The sequence below is a fragment of the Corvus hawaiiensis genome, chromosome 3, assembly GCF_020740725.1.
Source record: "Corvus hawaiiensis isolate bCorHaw1 chromosome 3, bCorHaw1.pri.cur, whole genome shotgun sequence".
NCBI classification, from domain to species: Eukaryota; Metazoa; Chordata; class Aves; order Passeriformes; family Corvidae; genus Corvus; species Corvus hawaiiensis.
Genome location: NC_063215.1, coordinates 90,042,777 through 90,066,170, shown reverse-complemented (window position 1 = coordinate 90,066,170; position 23,394 = coordinate 90,042,777). Strand labels below are relative to the sequence as shown.

The following is a 23,394-nucleotide window of genomic DNA, read 5'->3' as shown; positions in this document are numbered from 1 at the left end:
GAGGTGACAGTGACAGATGTTTGCTCTAGGAAAGCAAACATTCCTTAAAAGATCACTTACATGTTTTCCTATGACACCCCCACAAGCAACAAAGACACCAGCACAAAGAAGACTTGCTCTAAAGGGCCATGTATCTGATATGGGTGAAGCACCTTTGCATTCAAGACAATAAATTTTTCAAAAGAAAAGGTACTCGCAAGGAGTCCAGAAGTGCTGATTTTCTAAAGGAAAAGTATGATGTCTTGCTGGATACCATCTCAAATCTGAAAGTTGCTTTGTAATAAGGGAGACTCTACCCCATTATTCACAGTTACAGCTTCTCCAATGGCTATCAATTTTTGCTCTAGAGGCATTTCTACACTTCCTCAAAGCTTGAGAATTGTGGTTAAATGCTTCTAATTCGGCCTCAAATCTATTTCAGATATCCACTTCCAACTATTAAGACAAATAAAGATCATCCAAATCTGACTATATTATTACAGGCAGGAGAACTTTACCCACTGATCTATACATCAGAAGCATATCTTTGGGATCCTTGTAGACCTCCTGCCTTCTAGGTAAGAAACCAGTCTCTACAGAAAACACTTAATGAAGTGGAAAATCTACTGCATTTCTCAATAATTTGTATTTGTTCCAGTTTGAATTTTCCCAGCATCTTCTTCCAGTTATTCAATCTGTTATGCTCATTGTTAGGAAATCTAACGTGCTCTAATCAAATATCATGGTTCTCTGCAAGAGCACTGTGATCACATTTCCTCCTGCACAAAGTCAGCTGGCTATTTTTAGACTCAGGGTATACTGCAACACTGAACAGCAGGTACTTCCAGTCATTTTTTCACCAGAATTCTTTGATGCTTGTGGAAAGATTCAAGTCCTGAACAGCCTGAGACCCCAAACTACATCATCAGCTGACTTCATCATCACAACGGAGGAAATGGGTCACGCTCAGCACATTTCCTGCCTGTACTTACTCTTTGCAAACTTCCTATTGAAGTGACTGCTTTAATGTCAGCCGGCCTTAGAGCATGAACTGCAGAAAATTAAAAGACTTCAGGTTACAAAAGACCCCAAAACAGTAACCCTAACAGAAAGTTACATTCAGCAGTACATTAAAACATAACAAAGTCGTCTAAAATGTAAGAAGTCTATACTGATGGCTTTGATTGGAGGTTTTAAATAAGTCAGAAAGGATGGGAAACTTTACTCAGGTGTTCAGTAAATACTTTGGGTGTTTAGAGGCACTGATATGCTGAACTATCAAGCAAGAAAAGATCAAAAAACACTTCCGGGAATGATCGAAGTAATAGTGGCATCCCCAATTAGCAGCTGAAGAAACAAAGGTAGAAAAGTAATCATGAATGGAACAAAAACCTAAGGAGTTTGTAGAGCCTAGCTCCACTTCAGTCAATCCCACACATATGCATCTCTGCAAACATCTGATTTCTGCCCCAGCCCATTCTCAAATAATTTTGGGAGGGAAAGCCTCTGCGGAGACAATATCAAACACAAACCTGAAGATGAAGGGGTCTCAGGGAACACCACCTGCTCACATGAAAACTGCAATCTTCTTAGAGCCTTTGAGATAAACAAATAAATACGATTGATTGCTTAGACCTAACAAGGAAATTTGTGGAATGAGGGGTCCTATGGGCTCCATTCTCACACAGGACCAAGATTCTACTCACGTAAACAATTTCACAGAACGATTACACCTCTGTTAGAAATACATGGGAACACAGATATGGACAGCTGTGTTTTCAATTAACTCTTCCAGAACATGATATTTTCTGCTCAGTTTTCTTACTGATTGCCATAGAACTGGGCCTGAGCAAATGGTGAAATGTGCTGAATACATCCTGTTACATCCATTGCTGCAGTGACTGCTTAATCTGGAAGAGGTCATAAGGACAGCTACTGCAGGCATCTCTGTGTGCCAAGGGGCATCTGACTGACATAGCAAAATGTTACATCTCCAGTATGCAACAGGAAAGGCAGGATGAACCAGTTCTGGCTCCTTAGCAACACCTGGCCAGGTGATCAGAGGATGTGAGTTATTCACTCAGTGTGAGAGAGAGCTCAGTACCAGCAGGAACATTGTTTAATGCCATCCTATATCCTTACGGTAGGCACAGCCCTTCACTGAGTGCTTTAAAGGGGCATGAAAGGCAATCCTCACCTCCTCAGGAGGTGGCAAGGAGTTCCCTCATTGCAATGACCATGAGTGGCTGGCTGACCATCACCAGTACCTAAAGGTGAAATCTGTATAATGACAAGGGCCACCATGGTCCACATACATTCCCTAGAGCCCAGCTGGAGGACTTTAATGGTGCAGACCCTTTGCACTGTTATAAAGCAAAGAAGAGTTTAATCCTGTGTTTCTAAAAGAGCAACAGAGCATCTAGGAACAAGTGCTAACCACAAAAGACCTACGAACAGGATAGCAACCTAATAACAAGCACTGCTCGGAGAAAACCTCATTTCCTGATTACATTCTGTAATCTTGCAGCTGCACTATCACATTGCCGACTCATTGGCTTTGCATTTCTTCTTTGCAGAAGCAGTTTAGAGCAAAAAGCTGTATTCTTTCTACTGCTTGCCTCAGAGGAAGCAACAGCCTGATAGGTAATGATGGGTATTGAAAACAGGAAAAAAACCAAAGCTGTACTCATACTTTACCTCTAGTTCCCCATATTCTTCCAGATCATCTGCATTACCTTAAAAACATTAAAGAAATGGTTATGCTATTTTTTTTTTACCTTAGATAAAAAAAAGCTTCATAAGACTCAATATACCTAAAAGCACAGAATCTGGAGAGGAGGCACCTTTCTCATCTGCCCTGCTTTCCAAAGATGAGGCTCATCCCAACAACCAAATCATTTTCTTTGATTTTGCTATACTAGAATAAGCTTTTAGTTATTATAAACAGGTGACATCTGTTGAAATCACTGGAATTTATAGGAATAGGTGATGAACTTCGTGCACATCCCCTCAAACAACCCCATTCTCCACAGGTCTTCTCTACCTGTTTTCCTCTTCAGCACATTTCATATACTGCTGTAGTCTTATTTTGTCCAAATTTAGAGTAATTTGAACAGATACAAGGTGAAACTCCTTAGAAAGGAGCAATTCACGTTAATCTGCATCTTCCACAGTCAGGGAGCAGCATGACACTGTTGTGAGTTTGCCATAGCAATAGAGAAACAGCTGCAATTTCTTCTCTTAGTAGAGTGTTGGCAGACAAAATAGCCTGTGGAGCCAGGAGTCAGGCCTGTAGCTGTTTCCTGTTAAGGAAGAATTATTCTCTTTCCTTGAGCATACACCTGGATTTATACAAACAGATTTTGGTTTATTCTAAAATTTCCACAAAGCCTAGGTCAGCTGAACTTCAAAGCACTCTCTCAGCTGTTCTTGCTTGCCACACCGAAGCCATCAGCACCCAGCAAGTCTTATACAGAATTTTAAAAATTGTCCTTTAAGAGTCAGGAGCTATTTTTGGAATATTTAGCCCTTCTGAGTACTTCTGGCTTGTACACCTTTCTTTCCATGTCAATGACAGAGTAAGAGCTGAGCCGGCTCAGCCCAGCAGGTGAGACATCCTTGGGTGTCAGGCAGCCAGCGGTGCTCATGCTGCAGGAGATGTGCCTGGAGATGTGCCTGGCATGAGCAGGGGGCACTGGGCAGCCTCTGGGGACATGGGCACCTGTGCATACAGGTCAGTGAGGTGACACAGAACCACTACTGCCCCCCATGACCACCTCAGCCTGTCACCTGTGCCACACTACATGACCTTACTCAGTAGCTGTCAGCAACTTCCACATGCGGTTTTTTCCCCTACTTGGATTTCAGCCATGAGCTTCTTGCAAATTTATATTATTTTTACATTACTTTGTAGAAGGTTGAAACAGCTTCCTGGCTGTTGTGTGACATATTTTTAAAATTTCTGCCTGTTCAATCTGTGGTTTTTGATGATGCTTTACTCAGGGCAATAACCAGAACCCCAACTCTGTTTGGGTTCCTGGAGGCACAAGCAATGAGGGACTTGTCTGGATCACATAAATCTACTGCAGAAACTCAGTATCTGAGAATTTTAACACTAATTTCAACTATATTTGAGAATAGTTCCTTAGGTTACATTGAGAGAGAAAGAGGATCCAATCCCAGTTTCCAGGATTCAGGGAGTTGGAGGAACAGTTATAACGTGTCAGACTGAAAGTCTATCTAATCTGGGATTTTGCCTCTGACAATATCCAAATACAGATGCTTAGGCAAAGAACAAGGAAAATACAGTTATACTTCCATGTTCTACCCACCCAGCTATCCATACTATTGTGCTCCCTGAGCAAGCAATTACTTAATGTTGAAGAACTCCCTGACATCTTTCTTCCATGGATTTGCCTATTTGTTTTTCTAATACTTTCACAACTTCTGGCTTCCCCCAAGTCCTGCGGCAAAAGGGGCTTCATCATTTAACTGCATGTTGAAAAGAAGTACTCCTCATTTGTTAATGACCTGATTGTTTCCTTGTTGCTCTTATAAAGAGTAGTCATTCCCTTGTTTCTGCAAAATTTGCCATTTTGCATGTGCCTGTATGTCTTTATAATATACTTATCCCTACTTTTTCCAGGCTGAAGAGTCAGTTTCCTTGATCTCATGTCGAAGCTGTTTCATAAGCCTGACTACTCTCCCCCTCTACCCTCCTCCTAGATTTTACCACATCTTTTTTGAGAGGAAAAATCCAGATGCCTGTCAAGATGCAGGTGAACTGTGGCCCTGTACACAGCAGCAGCAACATGGTTTTTATGCTGTTCTCTCGCTAACTCCTGAATTAATTTCTCTCTGTCACTAGCACGGATGTCTTCAGACAATTGTGTTCTGAGGTCAAGCAGTATCTATTTAGAGTTCACCATAGTGTACACATAGATAAGAGTAATATACAAGGGGAAAACTTAGTTTAAGTTTTCATTCTGAACATCCTGAACAGTTTTGCACCAGCAAGTTGGAACCCACCCTTCATCCAGACCACTTCTGAACACGTGCAGAGCCCACATCCCAACACCGATCAATATGAACATCACAGTTAATGAAATGGACATGTTCATATTTCTGCTTGGCTCACTCCCTTGGGTGGATATCACTTAATCCTGGCAGTCCTTCTATATTTGTCATCAGTTTGTTCAAGGATTTGGTCACTACTCCTCTTGACCCCTGTGCTGAAAGGCTTGGAGTGCAAGGCCCTTTTTAAGCTGTTATGTAAGGACACCAAAGAAAAAAAGAAATTGTCAGGCTTCAGCCTTCTTTTATACATCAGTCAGTCCTACAGACTCCATGTTTCAGAAGAACTTGAAAGAGGATGTGTCGGTTTTCATTCCTTCAACAATAATTCATTGTTTCTCTTCAGATTAATTTTTGGCTTAGCTGATCAAATTTTAACCTTTCCAGTTTTCTTAGTTTGTTTTGGATTTACACTTTCCATAGGGCAACTTTTTAAACTCCTGTTACTCCCAGTACTATACTTACTCCCTTACTATACCATGGAATAATTCTAACGTGTGTTTTCAATTTTCCTGACATAAAAAAAGGAAGTATTTTTCAGACAATTTTCCCAAAATTTGGGAGAAAGATTCTAACTCCTTCCTCCCTTGCTCTTATCGTTAATGTGTTTCAATGAACAATTCTTACAGGCTCATATCAATCAACATATTTTTTCCTGGATTAAGTTTTCAGAGGAACTGCAGTCACCATGCATATTTTTCCCTAAGTTAAAAAGCTCAGGTGTGATAATTTCTTCTGATTACTTTAGGAACCAAAACCTAACAGTTTATTATTTATCAGAGCACCTTATAACCCTCTGAAGACACTGACACCACAGCCTTCTGCTAAGGTAAAGCACTATTACTAGTTATCATTATTGTCTTACAGGCTGAGACCTGAAGCACAGAGCCAGTAAAGCCAAAACATACACAACATTTTCAGTCTTGAGCACCTACAAAACTGTCATTGGCACCAAACGTGGACTTTAGAGACCTAGTATAGGGAACAAGGTCTCCAGCCTACCCTGAATATTACAGAAATCTGAACAATGCCTTGAATGCCAGGATGATGGTTAACCATTCACATAACCTTCTATCACTGAAGATTATCATAGTTACAAATTCAGAGAAAACCTCTGTTCCTTGCTTGAATTTCTGCACCATTTTGGCACAGATCTCACTGCTAGTCTAATTGTTTGATGTTTCTCTCACCAGAAAGCTTTAGTGCATAAGATACATTCTATCCCCAGAACAGTGCAAACCAATGCATACATCTTTATCAAAAAATGATCAAATATACCCAAAACTGCATTTAAGATCACAGTTTTACTCACAGATTTTCTCCATCCTGCTTCTAAAACTCCTGCTACACACCCACCTTGCAACAACTAAAAATAGAGGTTCCCAAATACTGTGCAATGCAAATTTTCAGAGGACTTTTCAAAACTTACCTTCTGAGGAGAGCAACCAAAGGAACAGCACACCTAACAACAGCTTCATGATAACTACCTCTATGAATTGATAATCCTGGAGTGCTGTGTGTTAGATGTTAGGGCTGAGAAGAAAGAAATTCTCTTCCTCTTCCCTCCTTTATATCTTAAAAGTTGATAACTCAGCAGCCATAAAACTTATTTGCTTCTACCTTTGGAAAGCAAAGCGACAATAATATCTCATTTCATTGCCCATCCAAGGGTCAAAGAATGGGTACAGCTTCTCTCACTTGTTCAGAGAGAGGTGGCCATTTTTCAGGGGAGTTCTCAGCAAATCTAAGGACCAAGATCACATGAGTCAGCTTCCAGCAGGGTCAAGGCTCTTCAGGCAATACATAACACATTAGTTTGGCATTAGCCTGCTTCTGCCAGGCAAGGAAGGAGCCTCTGCTCCTGAGGCAACAAGGTCAACTGAACCCTATGTAGCAGCCCAGACCCACCCAAAGAGGAAGGTTGTGCTCTTCCTTTTGTCTCCTTCCCTACCTGCCTCTTTCTTGCCTTCAACCAGACTCATGCTGTGCCTGTTTCTCTTCCACTAGTTCCTCTTCTGGAGGATTTTCCTTCACTGGGTTATGCCTCACCAGTATTTGCCAAGACAGAGCAGTGTCAGACAAGCAGGATCGGTAACTCTGCCCTCACACTGCACAGGTCTCCAAACCCCTCGCTATGACACTCTTACAGTAGCATGGTCACTTCTGCAGAGTCAAAGAGCATGCAGAAATGCCAGCTAGACCATGATACAACTCCCCAGTGAGACTACCACTATGCCTCCATTACAGTGTCAGGGTCAAACCTCTGAAGAGCAGCCTGCTGTCCTCACACAAAACAACAGAGTGACCTTTGGCCTCTTCCGAGCTCTCTGACACCCAGAGAGAGCTCCTACATGAATAATGGGAGTCTGCTTAAATAAACAGCCTTAAATGCTTAAATAAACCACTAACACACCCAACTCAGGCAGTCTAACCCATCCTTCAAAGGGGTTTTTGTTTATTTTGCCCTTCTGTTGTTTCATGACAGAAATTTGACATTCTTTGAAGGAACACGTTGGAGGTAGATCTTGTGCTCATTTCACATTTCAAAAACCAAGAATGCTGTATTAATTCTGAACATGAACAGCTATTGCTCAGAGCAACCTTCAAGGAGGAATGTACATAGACAAGGGAAAGAATTCCTCCACCCCCTGAGTCTCCACTATCAACTCAGCAAAAACATACCGGCACAAGGAGCTTCTCACCTCAGACACAGCTGTACATTCGAGCCTGAGAGGGATAAGCTCATTCTGCCTGGGGGTCTCACACCTGAAACACGGTTTGACACCGAAACTCCTTTGACCAGTAAGGTAAGGAAAAGTTAAAGGCTTACTCACTGTTGGGGCACAGCCCCACACCAGCAAGCCCTGCTGGGGCTGAGCTGCAGTGGAACTCCCAAGCAAGTGGTCAGAATGAGGGAGGTTCACGTGAGGCTGGTCAGGACCATTATCACATCTCAGTCAAGATGGCATTGCACAGTCTCAGCACAGATGGGAGTTACCTTGGGTGGGTCTCGTCATTACATACAAGGGTCTGTGGCTTCTTCATTCCTCAAGGGAAAGCTCTCACTATCAAAAGTCTGAGAAACAGACTTCTTGAAGAGCTGAAAGCATTTAAAATCCCAGAAAGTCTCTTCCTCATGGTACACAAAGCAAAACATGAAAAGAAAGGTAGCATTAATTCATTTATTTGCCATAAACCACAGATCCAAGAGTAAGTTTAGCCTTTAAACACTGTGACATATGACACAGTGACACAGACAAACACTTTAAACATGTGACGTTGTTAACTTCAAGGCTTGTAAATCTCTTGTAAACACTCCTTCCCACCACTGAAGCATCAAAATAGCTCCTAGACTGAATAGCAAATAACAAGCGGCAGCAAAGATCAAAAAAGTTTGCAAAAGGGAGAAGAGAGAATTTTCTATTAGATGGAGAAGGTGTCAGAGACAAATTAAAGCTTTTGCATTACTGCAAGGGCAAAGTTAGATGCAGCTACAGAAGGCAAGCAGAGTTCCAGACCATAAACCAACACTCAGCTGATGGTATTTAGGAATACCCTAGGGAACTGCAGCTATGTAGCTGATTACCTAATGATCAACACAGAACATCTTGTGTGTACCCTAAAGCGCCTGCTGCTGCTCAGGTGGGACAAGGAGCTAGATGGGCCTGATAGTTAACCCTGCCTGAATCGTGTGACTTGTCTTGTCCTTTGCCCTGGATGGAGAGGGCTCATAACACAACTGGCACAGAAGAGCATTGCGTGAGGGTTGGTGGTGAAGAGCAGAAGTTTTGTGCCTTGGCATGCTCTCGAGCAGAGGACCTGTTTCACAGGTCTACGTCCAACAGTGCAAAATACCACAAAAACAAAAGTCAAGCCCCAGTTACAGTTTTAAAGTAAGCAACACCCAAACAGATACTCAAACACAGGTGCTGAAGCATATTAGCAAAACTCTTTGGTTCATTGCTACATCTTTGGGTGGCTTATAATATACCTAAAGCTTCACCTTTCATACCCAGTGAGGGAGCTATAGCTGGGAAAGCCATGGGATTTTTTTCTAGCTTGTCTTTAAGTTTTTCCTTATCTCTTCTGTTAAACAGAGCTTCTGTCTGCATTTCTTTTACTCATACAGAATACCAAAACCCCAAAACTCTTTCAACCTATCTAGGTCCTCACCTATAGGACTGCTGTTTTAAAATACAAATAATGAAGGTATGGCTGCATATTAAAAGAAAAAAAAAAAAACAACAATAAAACCAAACAGACAAAAAAACTCCATAGAACTCAACCATTCATAATTAAACCCAAGATGTTTGTCACCACAAGCACAACCTTGTACTGAGTAACTTAGGGAGGTAACCAGCTCAATTGCTAATAAGCAGAGGCCATATATCAGTGGATAATGTCACTGCATCCACAAAACTATCACATTGCACTGGCAGAGCAGAGGACTTCTTGTGGAAATACAAAGCAGATCGAGTTTCCATTTCATTTGAAGATAGAGCCTGTCTGTGACCTGTCACTGCTTCAGCTAATCCTACTGCCTTGACAAAGCATCAGATCTTGAATTTTGTGTTTAGGAAGCATATCCCTGAATTGCTCCATCTATGAAGTACTCATCTGTGATGGGTAGAACATGACAGTGCTAGAAAAATGTCAGGAATAAATCATACACAACAGCAAGACACTTCATGTGTCCTTGTGATGTTGTGCCGTTGCCTCCTCTTGCCTCTGTGATTCACACTGCTGGTAAATTTAGTCCATATTCTGGACCTAGACAGAAGATCTTCCTCCACAGAGGCGTTCAGACATGCAGTAGAGGGTGAGGAGATCAAGTGAGGCCAAGGGCAGCCAGGGACATGAATCACCAGGCAGCAATTCTGCGGCAGCAGGCAGGAGGGCTGCACAGCTTGCAGGAGGCTGCTACCACCTGCTGGAGGGAGTGCAAATCCTCCAAGGAAAAGAAGAACACAAACGTTAATGTGTAACTTGAAAGCACCAGTCTGCCTATGGTCAGATTACTGAAAGCGGGAAAAAGGCCTTGTAATGCTTAGTGCAGTCCTTCAGAAAGCCCAGGCTTTTGGAGTTGAAGGCAAAGAGGATATAAATCATTTCTAAAATGGCTTTAAAAAAGAAACCTTGATAAAAACAAATGCAAACACAAGGCCTCAAACACACTTCCCTAAATTTTTCTAAGCTCAGCACATGGTTGGACTCTTGACTTCTATAGTTAGATCTGAATAGCTGCTATAGAGACCTAAGCTGTGGTAGTAAGTACACAAATAAGCAAGGTCACCACCACAACTATAGCCATATTTTGGATGAGCTATGAAGCAGTGCTCTCCTGCAAGCACCTACCAGTACCTGAAGGCAGCAATGTAACAACAAAATCTCCAATCCAAAGTTAATAAGTGAATGAAACTTGAAACTTCTTCCTTGTGCCTGAAGTAGGGCACAACTTCCCACACAGACTGTTTGATTACTTGCTGAGGGCACAAGCCCTTTAGCCACTCATCTGTGGCTGGCACTAAAGTACAGCATAAAGTCCATCTCCACAGACTGCTCGGGGCTGCTGAGAGGCTGGTGCTGCCCAGCCTGCCTTTGCACCTTGTGTATCTGCCACAGGTCCCTCACTCCCCACTGCCTGTCACAAAAACACACTGTGCCCTTTGCAGCAAAAGCTGGAACTGCTCCTCACTGCCTGTTCTAGCAGCCTCTGGGCCTTTGATGCAGGCAAGCTGCAGATCATGCCATAGGGCTGAAATCCTCCTGGCTCCTTGTGGGCAGGAGCCCCTGAAGCCCGATGATAGCTGCAAGGCTGCTGAGAACTCTGAACAGCTGGAGAACAGCAGAAGCCAAGATTTAAAGATCCTCTGCTAAAGACTGCTTTTACTTACTTTTCTGTATTGTGAGGATTCGTTTGAGTCTGTAAGCAGCAAGAAGCTGGGGACCAGATACTTCCTGTGGCCTCCTCAGTTGGCCCCTTGGTTATCAAATCAGGAGATAAAGCTCATTTCTGGGGAGCCCTGTTTACAGCCACAGACTTGAGAGTGTTCACCAGTGCTACCACAGCCTAGAGAAAGCAGTGCTGGCAGGAAGGCAGATAGAAGAGGGAAGCAGTCTGCCTGCCTCTGATAGACAGTGATGGCATTTGACAGCAGGAACCAGAAAATGCGTGCTCCCTTGATGTGTCTCTGGGTGAGTTCATTCATGCTCACACGCAAAGTACCTAATTCTCAAAACTTACATGGAAATCAGGCACCTAAATAAACACCACTGTGAACTGAAGAACAAGTCTCAAAGCACTGTGGTTCTCCATAAAATGAAAACATGAGTATTGCCTTTCTCCCATTCTTTTCCATTAAGCTATAAAATTCCCAAAACAGTGCCAGCTTTTGGGTGTTTGTAATCACGCCACAAAGGGGCTCTGTTTTCAGCCAGTGCTATAATTGCAGCAGCCAGCGTGGGAAGCTCCTGGCTCACCTGTGCTCTCTGAAGCTCTTCCCACATGAAGGTGCAACATACAGACTCTGTGGGGTCAGCCTGTCTAGATGCCACGGTGTCCCAGACTTGCTAGCCCATCTATGCACACTCCCCCACAGAAGTTCATTTCTCAGCCTGTCTTTACATGTCAAAAAATGTATTCCTTTGACCTCAGTGAGCCAGTCCCAGATGTGCTATATTCCTTTTGCATCATTAATACTTGTGCTGCTCTTGAAAAAGATAAGAGTATCAAGTGGTCGCATAGTGATTGAGATGGGGAGAGGAGGTAAGGCTGCTTTTCCTCATAAGGGATGAGACTGACTTTTCTGGCTGCATTTGCACCAAACTCTTAGAGACCTTTACATTCCACAGCGCTCGAGGTTACTCAGTTTTCATCCATTACCAGCAGAAGCTCCTGGAGCCAGAAGTGTATGGCTTGGCGTGCTCCCTTCACATACTTCACACAACACAAATTGTGGCAAATACGTCCTCCCATTGTAGTGCTCACCATCTATGCAATGCTCTGATCTGCTCTCACCTGTTTTGTGGCTAAAAGAGCTGGGCTGTCCAGGTGCTCTGTGTCTTCTTGCTCACCAGTTCTTTCACCCAATGGGGGGAGCTGCACTGAGGCAAGCCTGGGGGTAACAGATTCAGTGCTTAGAGAAGTGAGTTGAAAGGCCTTTGGACACAGACACATTTATTTTACTAAGGGACCAAGCAGCTGAAGCCTTCTGTAACTGTGAAGAGGTGCTTACAGAAACTAAATTTCCTTTTGTGAGGCAAAGAAATCGTAGGAGAACAACAAGCAAACACCATCAAGTCAATCTTAAACCCAAAGTCACACACAGCTCAGCACTCCAGAAAGGGAAGCAGGTAAACAGACGCAAAATAAATAGGAGGGCTGAGCATACAGAAACTACGGAAGCCAGACTGGACTAGAAGTATTTACGGTGCAGGGCAGAAAGGAGTATCAGTGCTCTGGCAGGAGCACATGGCCACTCGGCCTGAGCGACAAACTGCGTGCGGAGGGTCACGCCTGCTCCAGCCAGCTGTAACTCTCGCCGTTGCCACCAGAGGACACCAAATTCCCACATTGTCACTCCTGAACACAACGAGTATCCTGAGCCTTCGGCTGAGAGTGGGGAAAAAATGTCACGGCCGCGGAGCTGTACCTCCAGTCCTTCGGAGGAGCAGTCCAGGCCAGGGCATTCTTGATGTGACTGGCGTTTGCCCGGGTGTACCATCACACAGCAGCAGCTCCGTCTCCTCCCTCCCAGTCAGAAGCCAATTTCAAGCTTGCATATTTTCAGTGACTGCATGCTTTGAAGACCAGTAATAATACAGAAAATAACAGTGATTCAAACCAATGCTAGATGATCAGAGACCAAAAGCCACTGCCAGCTGAACAGATGCTCTTATCCCATATTTCCATTGAAAGAGCCTTCCAAAATTCACAGTTCTGCCAGGCTTCATCCTGACATTTCAGCAGAATATTGCAAGAATGCCATCAAGTGCTAGAGGCCTTTGTTTTTAAGATGGAAAGGCTGGGCTCTGGAACCAGCTACAGGTGCAGGCATGGGCCTGTCCATAGGATTTTCTGAACAATTAATCTAAACATTATTATTTCAAGTGATCTCAATAAATTGCAAAAGCTGCTCAGAATCAACTGGCTAAAATTCAATAAAAACACAGCAAAGTACTATGATTGGGAAGGAGAAATTAAGTGCACAAATGGATGACTTGGAATAATTGGTTAAGCAGCAGTACTACACAAAAGGATCTAGAGGAATTAGAGTGGATCATATAATGAGTCAACAGTATACTGCAGTTGCAACAAAAACATTTCTTTTGGAATATATTAATGGAGTGTCATAAGTGTGCCACGGAAAGTCATTATTCTGCTTTACTCCAAAACAGTGCTCACTAATGCTAAGCTCTGTGCCAAATCTGGAGCACTAGCAGTTTCAGAAAGATGGAGTTAGAGCAGACCAGCCAGCCCAACAGGAAGCTTAAGAAACCCTAGGGAAAGCTGGATGGACTTTTTCGGATGGACTAGGAGAGGTTTTTCTGGGAGAGAAAGAGAAGAGGGAGGATGGCTACTCTGATCACAGGGGGCTGTTCTAGCCAGCAGTAATTACTATGCATCTGTTTTCCCTGGCGGCTCAGAAGAAAGACAGGCAGAGGGGTCCGAGATCAGTGTGGAACAAAGGCAGACACCAAACCTGGGACTAGTTTGGGTTTCATCTCAACAGGCATCTCTGTTTTTCTTATATAAGAGGGAAGGCACGCAGGCGGGGGATGGGAGAGGTCACGAGTTTTGATGTGACTGTCAGTGACAACCTGGAAACTTGCTTTCAGGTGAGGAATGGTCCTTTTAACACAACAAAGCGGCACACCCAGGAGTGCATACACAGACCACACCTACTGGAGCCAGCTTCCACAGGGTTGTTTGTACAGCAAGCAAAGGAGAAAATAAAGATTGGAGATGGAGCTTGCTTTTTGCCCACTCCTCCCCCAGGTCAACCTGTCCCTATGAATAGTATAGCAAGGCTGTTCGCATATTACTGCTTTCTGCGGCTCCTGGGGACCTTCAAGGTCCTGCTAATAGCACTGCTGTAAGATTTCCACCCCTTAGACCTGGTTTCCACCCAGCACATAAATAAATTTGGGCACGTCCCCATTCAGCAAAGGCCTTAAGCTTATGCCTACATTTTAAGCACAAGCTTCAGAGCGTGTGTTCCATGACTTCTGCAAACAAGGCCTTTATCTCAAAAAACGTAGATAAAACAACTTTTCATTTAGCTAAGCTCAAACATTTCCCTCAAACTCCTTGAATCTACCTCCTCTCTGACACTGAAAGAGATGCCTTGCATAAGAAGACTCCCTTGCTTCCTCTCTGCTGTAATTCATCAGCTCTTCCCTGCTCCAGGGCACGTACCTCTAAGGACAGATGAAATCTATTCCTGTTTGTTACTATGCAGAGCTAGATCTCAACAGCAGTGATAAAGGCCCTTGCACATCCTAGCTTGCTTTCTGATACTTCCCTTTTCTCTGGAATTCATACTCCTCACCCGCCCTTACTCCCTTCCCCCTTCTCTGTTTGCTCATACTTCTGGAAAGATGACTGAAGGCTAACCAATGAGTAAGGCACTGCTGCACGTCATCGCCTGTCTGCTGCAAGAAGGGGTGAATAAGTTCGTTTGTCCACAGGTTAAAGTGAGGTTGCCATCCTAACAAGGAGCATGTAATTGGGAGACCAAGCAGTCGGAAACCTGCCCTCTCCTCTCTCTTGTCTGGACCTTTTAATTTCTCTTGTTTTCTTCATTGCGTACAGCACTTTATGCCTGCACAGCATCTTTCAAGTGAGGATCTCAAAGGGCTTCACAGACCTTAATTAAACATCATAAATCCGTAATTGATAGATGAAAATTCTGAGTCACAAAAAGGTGAAGTGATGTGCTCATGGTGAAACAGTGAGTCAGTTGCAGAGCTTGGAGCAGGGTTATGGCGATCCCAATCCAGTACTCAGCATCTTCCTCCCTTGCCAGACTTCACGGAAGACTTGGAGAGTGAGTTCAACAGCTGCCTGATGCTGCTCCCAGTGGCCATTCAGCCACTGGTGGGGAACAACCATCAATGGCATTTGGTGCTGCGGTCCCAGACCCGCTAAGGGTGGAGGCTGGGTTGCAGGAGTATTGCGTTATCTGGGAACAGCCCCAACCACCCCACTCCCCACTGACTGTGACCCCAAAGCCAGCCTGGAGCCCAGGGCTCAGTTAATGGCTATTTCCAAATCCCAAGGAGGCAACCACAGAATAAGACCGGTCCCTTCAACCTACCCATATGGTGGCCTGACAGGGGAAGGGCCTTCATGTCCTGATCCATGCCTGTAGCAGCAATGCTATTACCCCTACCACAGATCCACAGGGACACAGTGCAGTCTGCACCCAGGGACCCAGGCAGGCACCCAGCCAGCTCCTGGCTGTCAGTTGGCCCTGGGCAGGTTCCTTCTTTTTTCCTGTTTCCCTCTCAAGCCTGTGTTTTCACATCCACAGCCTGTAGGCTCGGCAGGGCTGGGACCCTCCCAGCTGGGCATTTGCACGGAGTGGCCCAGTCCGAATCTGGCTGGGCTGGCAGGAGAGCACAGCCCTGCCTGCCCATCCCTCCTTGGTGCCGGGGAGCCGGTCCCTCTTGGTGGACATCGTCCCAGTCTGCTTTCCAATTATAGCATTGCAGGGCTGTGACTGCATTTAATTGTCTGCATTTTATAAACACTAAACGGCCTTGGCTGACGCCCGAGTTAATAATCCCCTGCAGAAGCGACTTTGGCCGGCCGGCTCCCAGCTGGGCCCTCACCACGCCCACCAGAAAGGGTCAATTAAAAAAAGATGGGAGTGGATAAAAACACAGAAACACAACTTAAAAGACGATGATGCACCTGAGGAAATGACACATCCCCCCTCCTGTCTGCCACCGAGCTGTGATGCCGCTGCTGAGTTGGGCTTTCCTGAAGGCACCAAACAGGAAAGCTCTGCTCCTCAAACCCACCTGCCTGCCATGGCCAGTGCCAGCTGCCCACACCTGAGCACCCTTTCTCAACCATCCCAGTGACTGCCTGGATCAGGGTCCGAGAACGGCAGAAGACCTGTAGCAGGACAAACAGATCAGCTCACCTATCATGTCAAACCGACATTTCTTTCCTCCAGGTTTTCCCCTCACTTAATACTAGCAAAGGGAAAAAACCCAACACAACTCACCTCAAAAATGCAAACAGAATAAAAATCCCGAGAGTAAATAGCCAAGGCTTTTATGTTAATGCAAGAGTCATTGACAGCATCAAAACAAAGGGAAAATCTCTGAGTCAAATTTGCAAATGATGTAAATAAGTCTATTGAGTTTCAGTGAAGGGCACAGGCTACCCTACAGCATGTATATAGGTGTATGTGCTGCCCTCATCCCCCTCTGCTACCGCATCCCAACTCAGTGGCACAAGGGACACTGGAAGGGGAACAGATGACACTTCAGGAGGATTTGTACATATCACCGCTAAAGCTCAGCATTTCTATTTTAAAAAGAAAGAAAAAAAATACAATGAAAAACCCAAACAGGGCGAGTGCACAGCTGCAAGGCGGCCTGGGTAATTGTGCAATGCTGGGAACTCTTAGGTAGTTAATAATTATACTCAACCTTCGGTCTAGTTCCTAACAACACCCCTAGGCGTGTCGCTCTTACAGAATAAGGGCACACGCCCTGCTGTGTCTCCTTGCTTAACAGGAACACAAAGTACAGTAGTAGGAGGTGTTTCCTTGAACTCTGAACAATTGGACATTTAAGGATTAATTACTGTTAAGGAGCTTTGGACTGGCAAACACACTAACTCAGCTCTTGGCTGCGTCTCCCAGCCAAGTTCTCTCAGTCATCCTAATTAGACATTCTGATACCATCTTTAATTATATGATCTCACATGCTATTTTTTTTTTTCTTCTTTTTCTTTTCTTTTTCTTACACTGAACCCCTGTCTCCTGCAGCACGCCGAGAGGGCAGAGCACGAAGGGGTGAATTGGCTGTGAGGAAGGCGCCAGGCTGGGAGTCGCTCCCCTCCAATTCTCTTGGTGCAGCAGCAAGACCATATATACACTGTTGGCACCCGAGGCGATTGGGACCCGAGCTCCTCACACTGCTGAAAACACCCCAGGTCTTTCACAAGAGGGAGGAAAGCACTGAGCCTACCACAGCTCCCTCACTGCTGTGGGCAAGACGGGACGTATACTGTATTTGTCAGTATTGACTGCAGCCTGGCTGGAATAATCCTGCGCCGAGTGATATTCCACACCAGCCGCGGCGAGTGCGTGTGTGCGCGCATGCATACACACACATTTGCTCCCCTGTACACACCTTGATCTTGTTGAAACAACAGGAGGAGCATAGTGCGTGTTATTAATGTTTTTCACCTTTGTAAACATTGCGCTGCTGGGGCGCTGCTCCTGCACCCCAACGTGCAGCACCCAGCGGTGCTGTGGGCCTGCCCTCCCACCCCCTTGACCCAGGGCCTGCCAAAAGCTGCTGAGGCTGCTTCACATTCAAGCTGATCCTGTTGGACTACAACGTCCTTCCTAGGAAGGGAGCCGGCTGCATCCGAAAGCCAGTAACCGACATCACTTTTTTTCCTGTGTGTTGTCATTAGCTGCCCATCCTCCAGCAGCCCCTCCTTTCCCCAGATGCAAGGAGGGAAGTTTTGGGCTGCGTGCTTTCAACTGAAACGCTGCTCCGCTGAGCTGGAAACTCGGTATACCCTGAGGTCAGCCGAGGTTCACTAAGCTGGGGAACTCCTTAAATGGTATAGTCTGAAAAGCCGTCGCCCTTTGTTTTCGCAAGCAGCACAGGGAGAGATGGGCAAGTTCTCACTGGGGCTCTTTCCTAAATGCTGGACTCGCAGCCTTGTGTGGCCGTGGGGGCAAAGAGGCAGCTGCTCCCTGCTTTTCCCAGCGCCATCCTGCTCCTTGGAAATGGCTCCAAGATCCAGCCCTGCCTCTGCCTGCCAGAAGAACCGGCTGGCCTCAGCCGGGACGCTGCGCAGCTCCCGTGCTCGCCCCGTGCTCCCGGGGCTGGTGAGCCTGGTGCGCATCCTGGCAGGGTCTCTGCCCTGCCCGTCCTGCTCTAGGGTCTGGGCTAGCCTGTGGGCGTAAGCAACCGCTGAGCACTTCATCACACCTTTCCAAAATCAGGGGGGAGGAAAGGAGGCCCTGGCTGTCCCACAGGCAGGCAGCAGTACCCCACACAGGGAGGAGCCCTCTCCTCCCAGCTCCTAGGCGTTCCTTGCTGATTCAGAGTCAACATAATGGGGCTGAGATGGCGCCATTGATCCTGCTGGGCAGGCGGAGCCGCTATATGGTAGAGATTAGTAATGACTTTCTTCCCCATGGCACCGGGTCACAGGATTTAGCCCTTTGTACAGCCCCACTGTGGAAACAGTCTGCCTCCCTCCTTACCACCAGAAACGTGCCTGTGGAGCTGCCACTGGTTCTGGGGAACAGAGAAATGGCAACAGCTGCGCAAAAAAATTCAGAGTTCGAGCCATGTGACAAAAGAAAACCAGAATTGGAACCAGTCAGTCACCAGGGGTGGAGGATAGACCTACCCTACTAAGGCAGCCAATCATACTGTCAGGAGGTCCTTCCTTTAGTCCTCTAGGACAGGCAGCCCTATGCAGTCAGGGACCTCCTCCAGCCAGGTACATCCTGGAGGACCTCAAGTTGCCAAGACCTTCGCTGTGCAGCTCCTGCTCTGTGCCACCACAACCTTGTTCCTTGTAGCTGCCTGGGAACAGCCTGGCCACAGGCAACTACAGCTCCAGCAAACCCCTCACCTACACCAGGACAACAAGAGCAGGGGGAGGAAGATCATCACTCCAGGATAAGCACCCATCCCAGCTGCAGGTGCTGACAGAAGAGGACACACAAGGTCAAGGGAAGCACCTGAAGCTGATGTTTTGAAGGCATCACTCTCCTTTCTTGTTCCCTCCCTTTTACCACAAGCAGTGTCACAGGCAGATCTTAATTTCCTCAGCTGCCAGAAGTGAAGAATGTAATTAGATACCAGTATGGCCTGAGAAGGCTGCTCAGAGCAGAGATTTAATCACAGTCCTTGTGGCTCACAAACACGGTGTTCAGTCAGAGGCTACAAAAGGCAGCCAACGTCTGCTATCACCCCTGTGACCTGGAGCAGCCAGGGAGCAGTGAAGGGTTGCAGCCTTCCAAGTGAGCATCAGCCTAGAACAAAGGCTGTGGCAACCGATTCCTGAGGCACGAGGCTGTGGTGCTGCTCACTCCTGGCCCTGATGGCCTGCCCCAAGCTCTGGCTTTGAGGGGCCAGAGCAGGGCTGTGCCTCGCTAGACCATAGGGCAGTCTTAGATGTGGAGGGCTGGTGCGTTCACCTTTCCCCTAGATTATTCATGGTCCTCTGGCATGTGGGCCTTTAAAGCCCACAGGCTGGTGTCTGTTGCTCTACCCTCATTAACATGAAACAAACAGTTTCAAAACTAAATCAAGTACATTTCAGAGGAGAAAATATGATGTAAGCAACTCAAACAGGAATTAGTGAGTTAGAGCACCCAGTGCTTGAATAGCTTGAGCTACCCAAAAGAAAAGAACTGACCTATTTCCTCCCTTTGCCCAAACCCAGCATCTCCTCCTGTGGCCGTTCACATCAGTAATCACTAGCAGGAGCATGTGTCATCATTAGGAGCCACTGATGAATTTGCCTGAGTCTGGGAGCCCAACCAGGGTTACAGAAAGGGGGTGGGGGGCCAGAGGGAGCTCTTTGTTCAGTTAATGGATTGTGCCTGGCCTGTGTGCTCACCTAGGATCATCAGCTGTAGATCCTTATTTACCTTTCCAGGGAACTTGAAAAACAACTTTGGTCTGGGAGAGGAAAAACAGTAGGAGAGCCTGCAAAAGGCAAATAGGCAGCAGTTCCTGGCACTGCCTGTAGACTTGCAGAGTTGTACAGTCATTTGTGGGATGCAGGATCTAGATCACAGCCATGTAAGGCCTGTCTCCCTCTCTTCCCCCACGCTAGTCTGTGGAATGGAGCATGCAAAATTAAAAAGGAAATCTGAGACTCACACTGCAGCAAGCTGAACAGTTTACATTCTTGTCTGCCATGATAGCCTCCTCCCAGCTTAGTCCTTATCTGTTTGACCTTGCATAGCCAGCATCAAAAAGCTGATACTTAGTACAGAGGAATTCTGGGGTTCAAATGAGATAGCACTGCAAGGGGGAAAGAAATATGCTCGCAATATGTTCCTTCAGGACTATATAGAATGAAAAGCAGAAGCACAGAATGGTTGAGGTTGGAAGGCATCACAGGAGAGTGTCTAGTCCACCCTTTTGCTGAAGCAGGGTCACTTAGAGCAGATTGCTGAGAACCATGTTGTCTAGTTTTGAATGTCTCCAAGGATGGAGACTCCACAAACTTCCCTATGCCAGTGTTTGACCACTTTCACAGTGAAAAAGTTACTTTCATGTCCTCTATTACAAATTGTGACCATTGCCTCTCATCCTGTCACTTGGTACTACTGGGAAGAGTATGATTACATCTCCTTCACTTCCTACTCCCATCAGGTATTTACACACTTTGGTAAGATCCTCCCTGAGCCTTCTTTTCTCACAGCCAAACATTCCTAGCTGTCTTGGCCTCTCCTCCCAGCCTTGTCCTGTCTTCATCAAGGAAAATCATCCTTAGGTGTGCTGGATCTCACTACACTGGAACACGCATGAAAACTTTCATTTAAACCTCAGCCCTATGAGAGGGTGCTGGCAACTTCCACCCATCTGATAATCCATCTGCACTGTTCATTGTCCTGACACTGGCCAGGCACTGCTGAATGGGGGCCTCACTAGTGCCATGTGAGATTGAGCAGAAAACACTTGTTATGAAGTTGCAGGACACACAGACATCAGCAGAGTAGAACCATATCATGGAGGGTTTTTTTATCTTTTAATGCATCGTTTTTTCCACTTTGGGGTATCTGATGCAATAACCATGTCACCGTTTTTCTCTGTCACATCCTTCCCACATGGCAGTGGAAACATCACTTCAAACCAGTATTCTGGATGCCCTCCTTTCCCCCACTCCCACTCCAGCTCTGCTTGCCGTTAAGCTGTCTTCAGATTTAACACATGCTTATTCTTTCCACTCGCTGCAGAATTTCTGCCGTGTTCCTGTAGCTGCTCCTGCAGGTTCTAGATAAAATTTTTAAAGTGGAAAAAAAAAATTCACTAACAGCCTTCATCTGACAACTTGACATCCTCTGGCATGATATATTCAGGCAACTCGTCTAGGCTTTCTCTTGCCACGAAAGCTCTGTTCCAGGTGGGGTCTCCACTCCATTTAAGAAGACCAAGCTACCCACACATGCTGCTTGGAGAGAGGAGCCAGTGCTTTGGTCAATGTGACCACTAGGAAAAGTCCAGAGATAAGTCTCACATTCTGGGAAGAGGACAGGCGAAAGAGAATGGAGACCCTCTTTTAATTCTTGTACACACTAAAGACGTTGTTGGGATGTATGCTGATCCTGATTGAAGAGTTTTTGGTGCAGATGTCCCTCACAGCCTTTCCTGCAAAGGGAATGGGTGATCTCTCTTCCAGTGCGACTCTGCCTACCCTGTGGTAAGATACAGATCACTCCCTCTCACCACAGGGTTAGGGCATTGCAGGGTAGAGGGAGGATGAGCCTGTTTCAGAAGGAGGGGAAATTCCCTATGTAAAGTGATCTAAACCAAGACGAGGATGTTGGGAAAAACATAATTTCCATGTCAATGTGGTAGAATTTGGCCTCCCACAGCTAGAAGACTGGTGGAAAAGAGTTTGCTCTGCTGTGCAATTTCATCCTTCAAAACCAAGTTACAGTAACTGCTGTGGACATTCCGAGGTCCACAGCTAATGATGATCACAGGCAGTCACAAGCAGCCACTGCTGGGACAAGATTGGGTGGGAGGCCGGGCCTCGCAAGCAGCATTTGCAGTCAAGCAACATTAAGCCTTTCTGAAGGGCACTGTCAGCAAACAGGAGCTTAGGGAGCACTTCAGGTTGGCAGGAGGCAAGCAAGAACATATCCTCCTGTTAGCCTTTCTTTGGGAGGGGGCGGAGGAGGGATACACTGCCAGAGGAGCTGGTTTGACAAAATCAAGGCTGGATGCCTCTGTGCAGCAGCGTAATGGGAAAGCCCTTCGAGAGGCAGGAAATCCTGGAGGCACTCCCGTTGGAGAAGGCTTGTGTGCAGCAGGAGATCAAATGGAGACTCCCCCATGCCTGAGGCCCAGTGGAGATAGATACTGAGATGATGCTCCTGAGTCCTTTGGCACATTTGCTTGTAGTTGCCATGCCCCCCAGAATATCTGCTTTTTCCTTTAGCCATACCAGGACAAGTGCATTTAGAAAAAGCTTCCCATAGGCTCTCCCTTACCCCTGTGTCATGCTTGACCCTGTAGGGAACCCTAAGGCTGGGTCCTGCTTTACAGCTCAAACCCTCCTACGCTGATTTCATGTCAACTTTCTTACAGTATGGATTCCTGAGAGCTGAGCTCATTTCACACAGGCATGTGCATGTATTCCCTCTTCTGGTGACTGATACCTCCAGCATTCCCTATAACTTCACAAATAGTTTCCATTCATCTTGTAACTTACTCCAACATCTCTGATTTCCTTCCTCATGGAACTGTGAGAACACAGGGGTTAAAGAAAAAAAAAATGAAAAAGAGGGTAAAAAAAAAAAGGGACAGGGACCAGCAGGAAACCAGAGCAGACATTACTCCTAAGGAAGTCCATGAGTAAGGAGAAGCTTGGTCTGGTGCCAGCTTGGCAGGCCATGATTCACCTATCTCCTCCCCACCAATGTTTCATTTTGAACTTGAACATGACATCCTCCACTCCTAACCTGATGTATTTGCGTTCCTTCCACTCCAGAGGCTGGAGCTTTCCCCAGGCAAGCAAGGGAATTCCATCTTAACCTCCTCCTTGCTGCCAGTGAAGCAACCATGCTCTCTGCCCCAAGTTTTCAGAGCAGGAGCTTTGACTCCTTCTAGTCAAGATTTAAACCAAAAAAAGTCATCTCAGCACACATTTTCTACCTCTATCCCATTCCTTTTTGAAGCCAAGATGAAAGGATTAGTGCTTTATTTGCCTTTTAGCCTAGGTGGGCTGCTCTGCTAGCCTCTGCCCCAGCTACCATTGTTGCAGGTAACAGCTGTCGGGATTGCAGCTGCTCCTATGAAAGAAGCCTTGCAATGTGCTGCAACCAAGGCACCTGGTAGTGCTGAACCCATTTGTTCATAGTGAAGGAACATGCGAGCTTTTAATTG

General features: G+C 45.9%; 1 protein-coding gene across 1 annotated transcript in view; it reads right to left on the bottom strand.

Moving 5' to 3' along the window:
* Window positions 1-6,607, bottom strand: part of PLB1 (phospholipase B1) — a 78,519-nt gene extending 71,912 nt beyond the window's left edge. Inside the window, exons 1-4 of the mRNA XM_048299612.1 lie at window positions 6,482-6,607; window positions 2,677-2,714; window positions 1,512-1,575; window positions 972-1,030 (exon numbers count right to left, since the gene is read on the bottom strand). Of these exons, the coding sequence (XP_048155569.1) occupies window positions 972-1,030; window positions 1,512-1,575; window positions 2,677-2,714; window positions 6,482-6,530 (210 nt within the window). The 5' untranslated portion in view covers window positions 6,531-6,607. The remainder of the gene's footprint in view (window positions 1-971; window positions 1,031-1,511; window positions 1,576-2,676; window positions 2,715-6,481) is intronic.
* Between the last annotated feature and the right edge of the window lie 16,787 nt (window positions 6,608-23,394).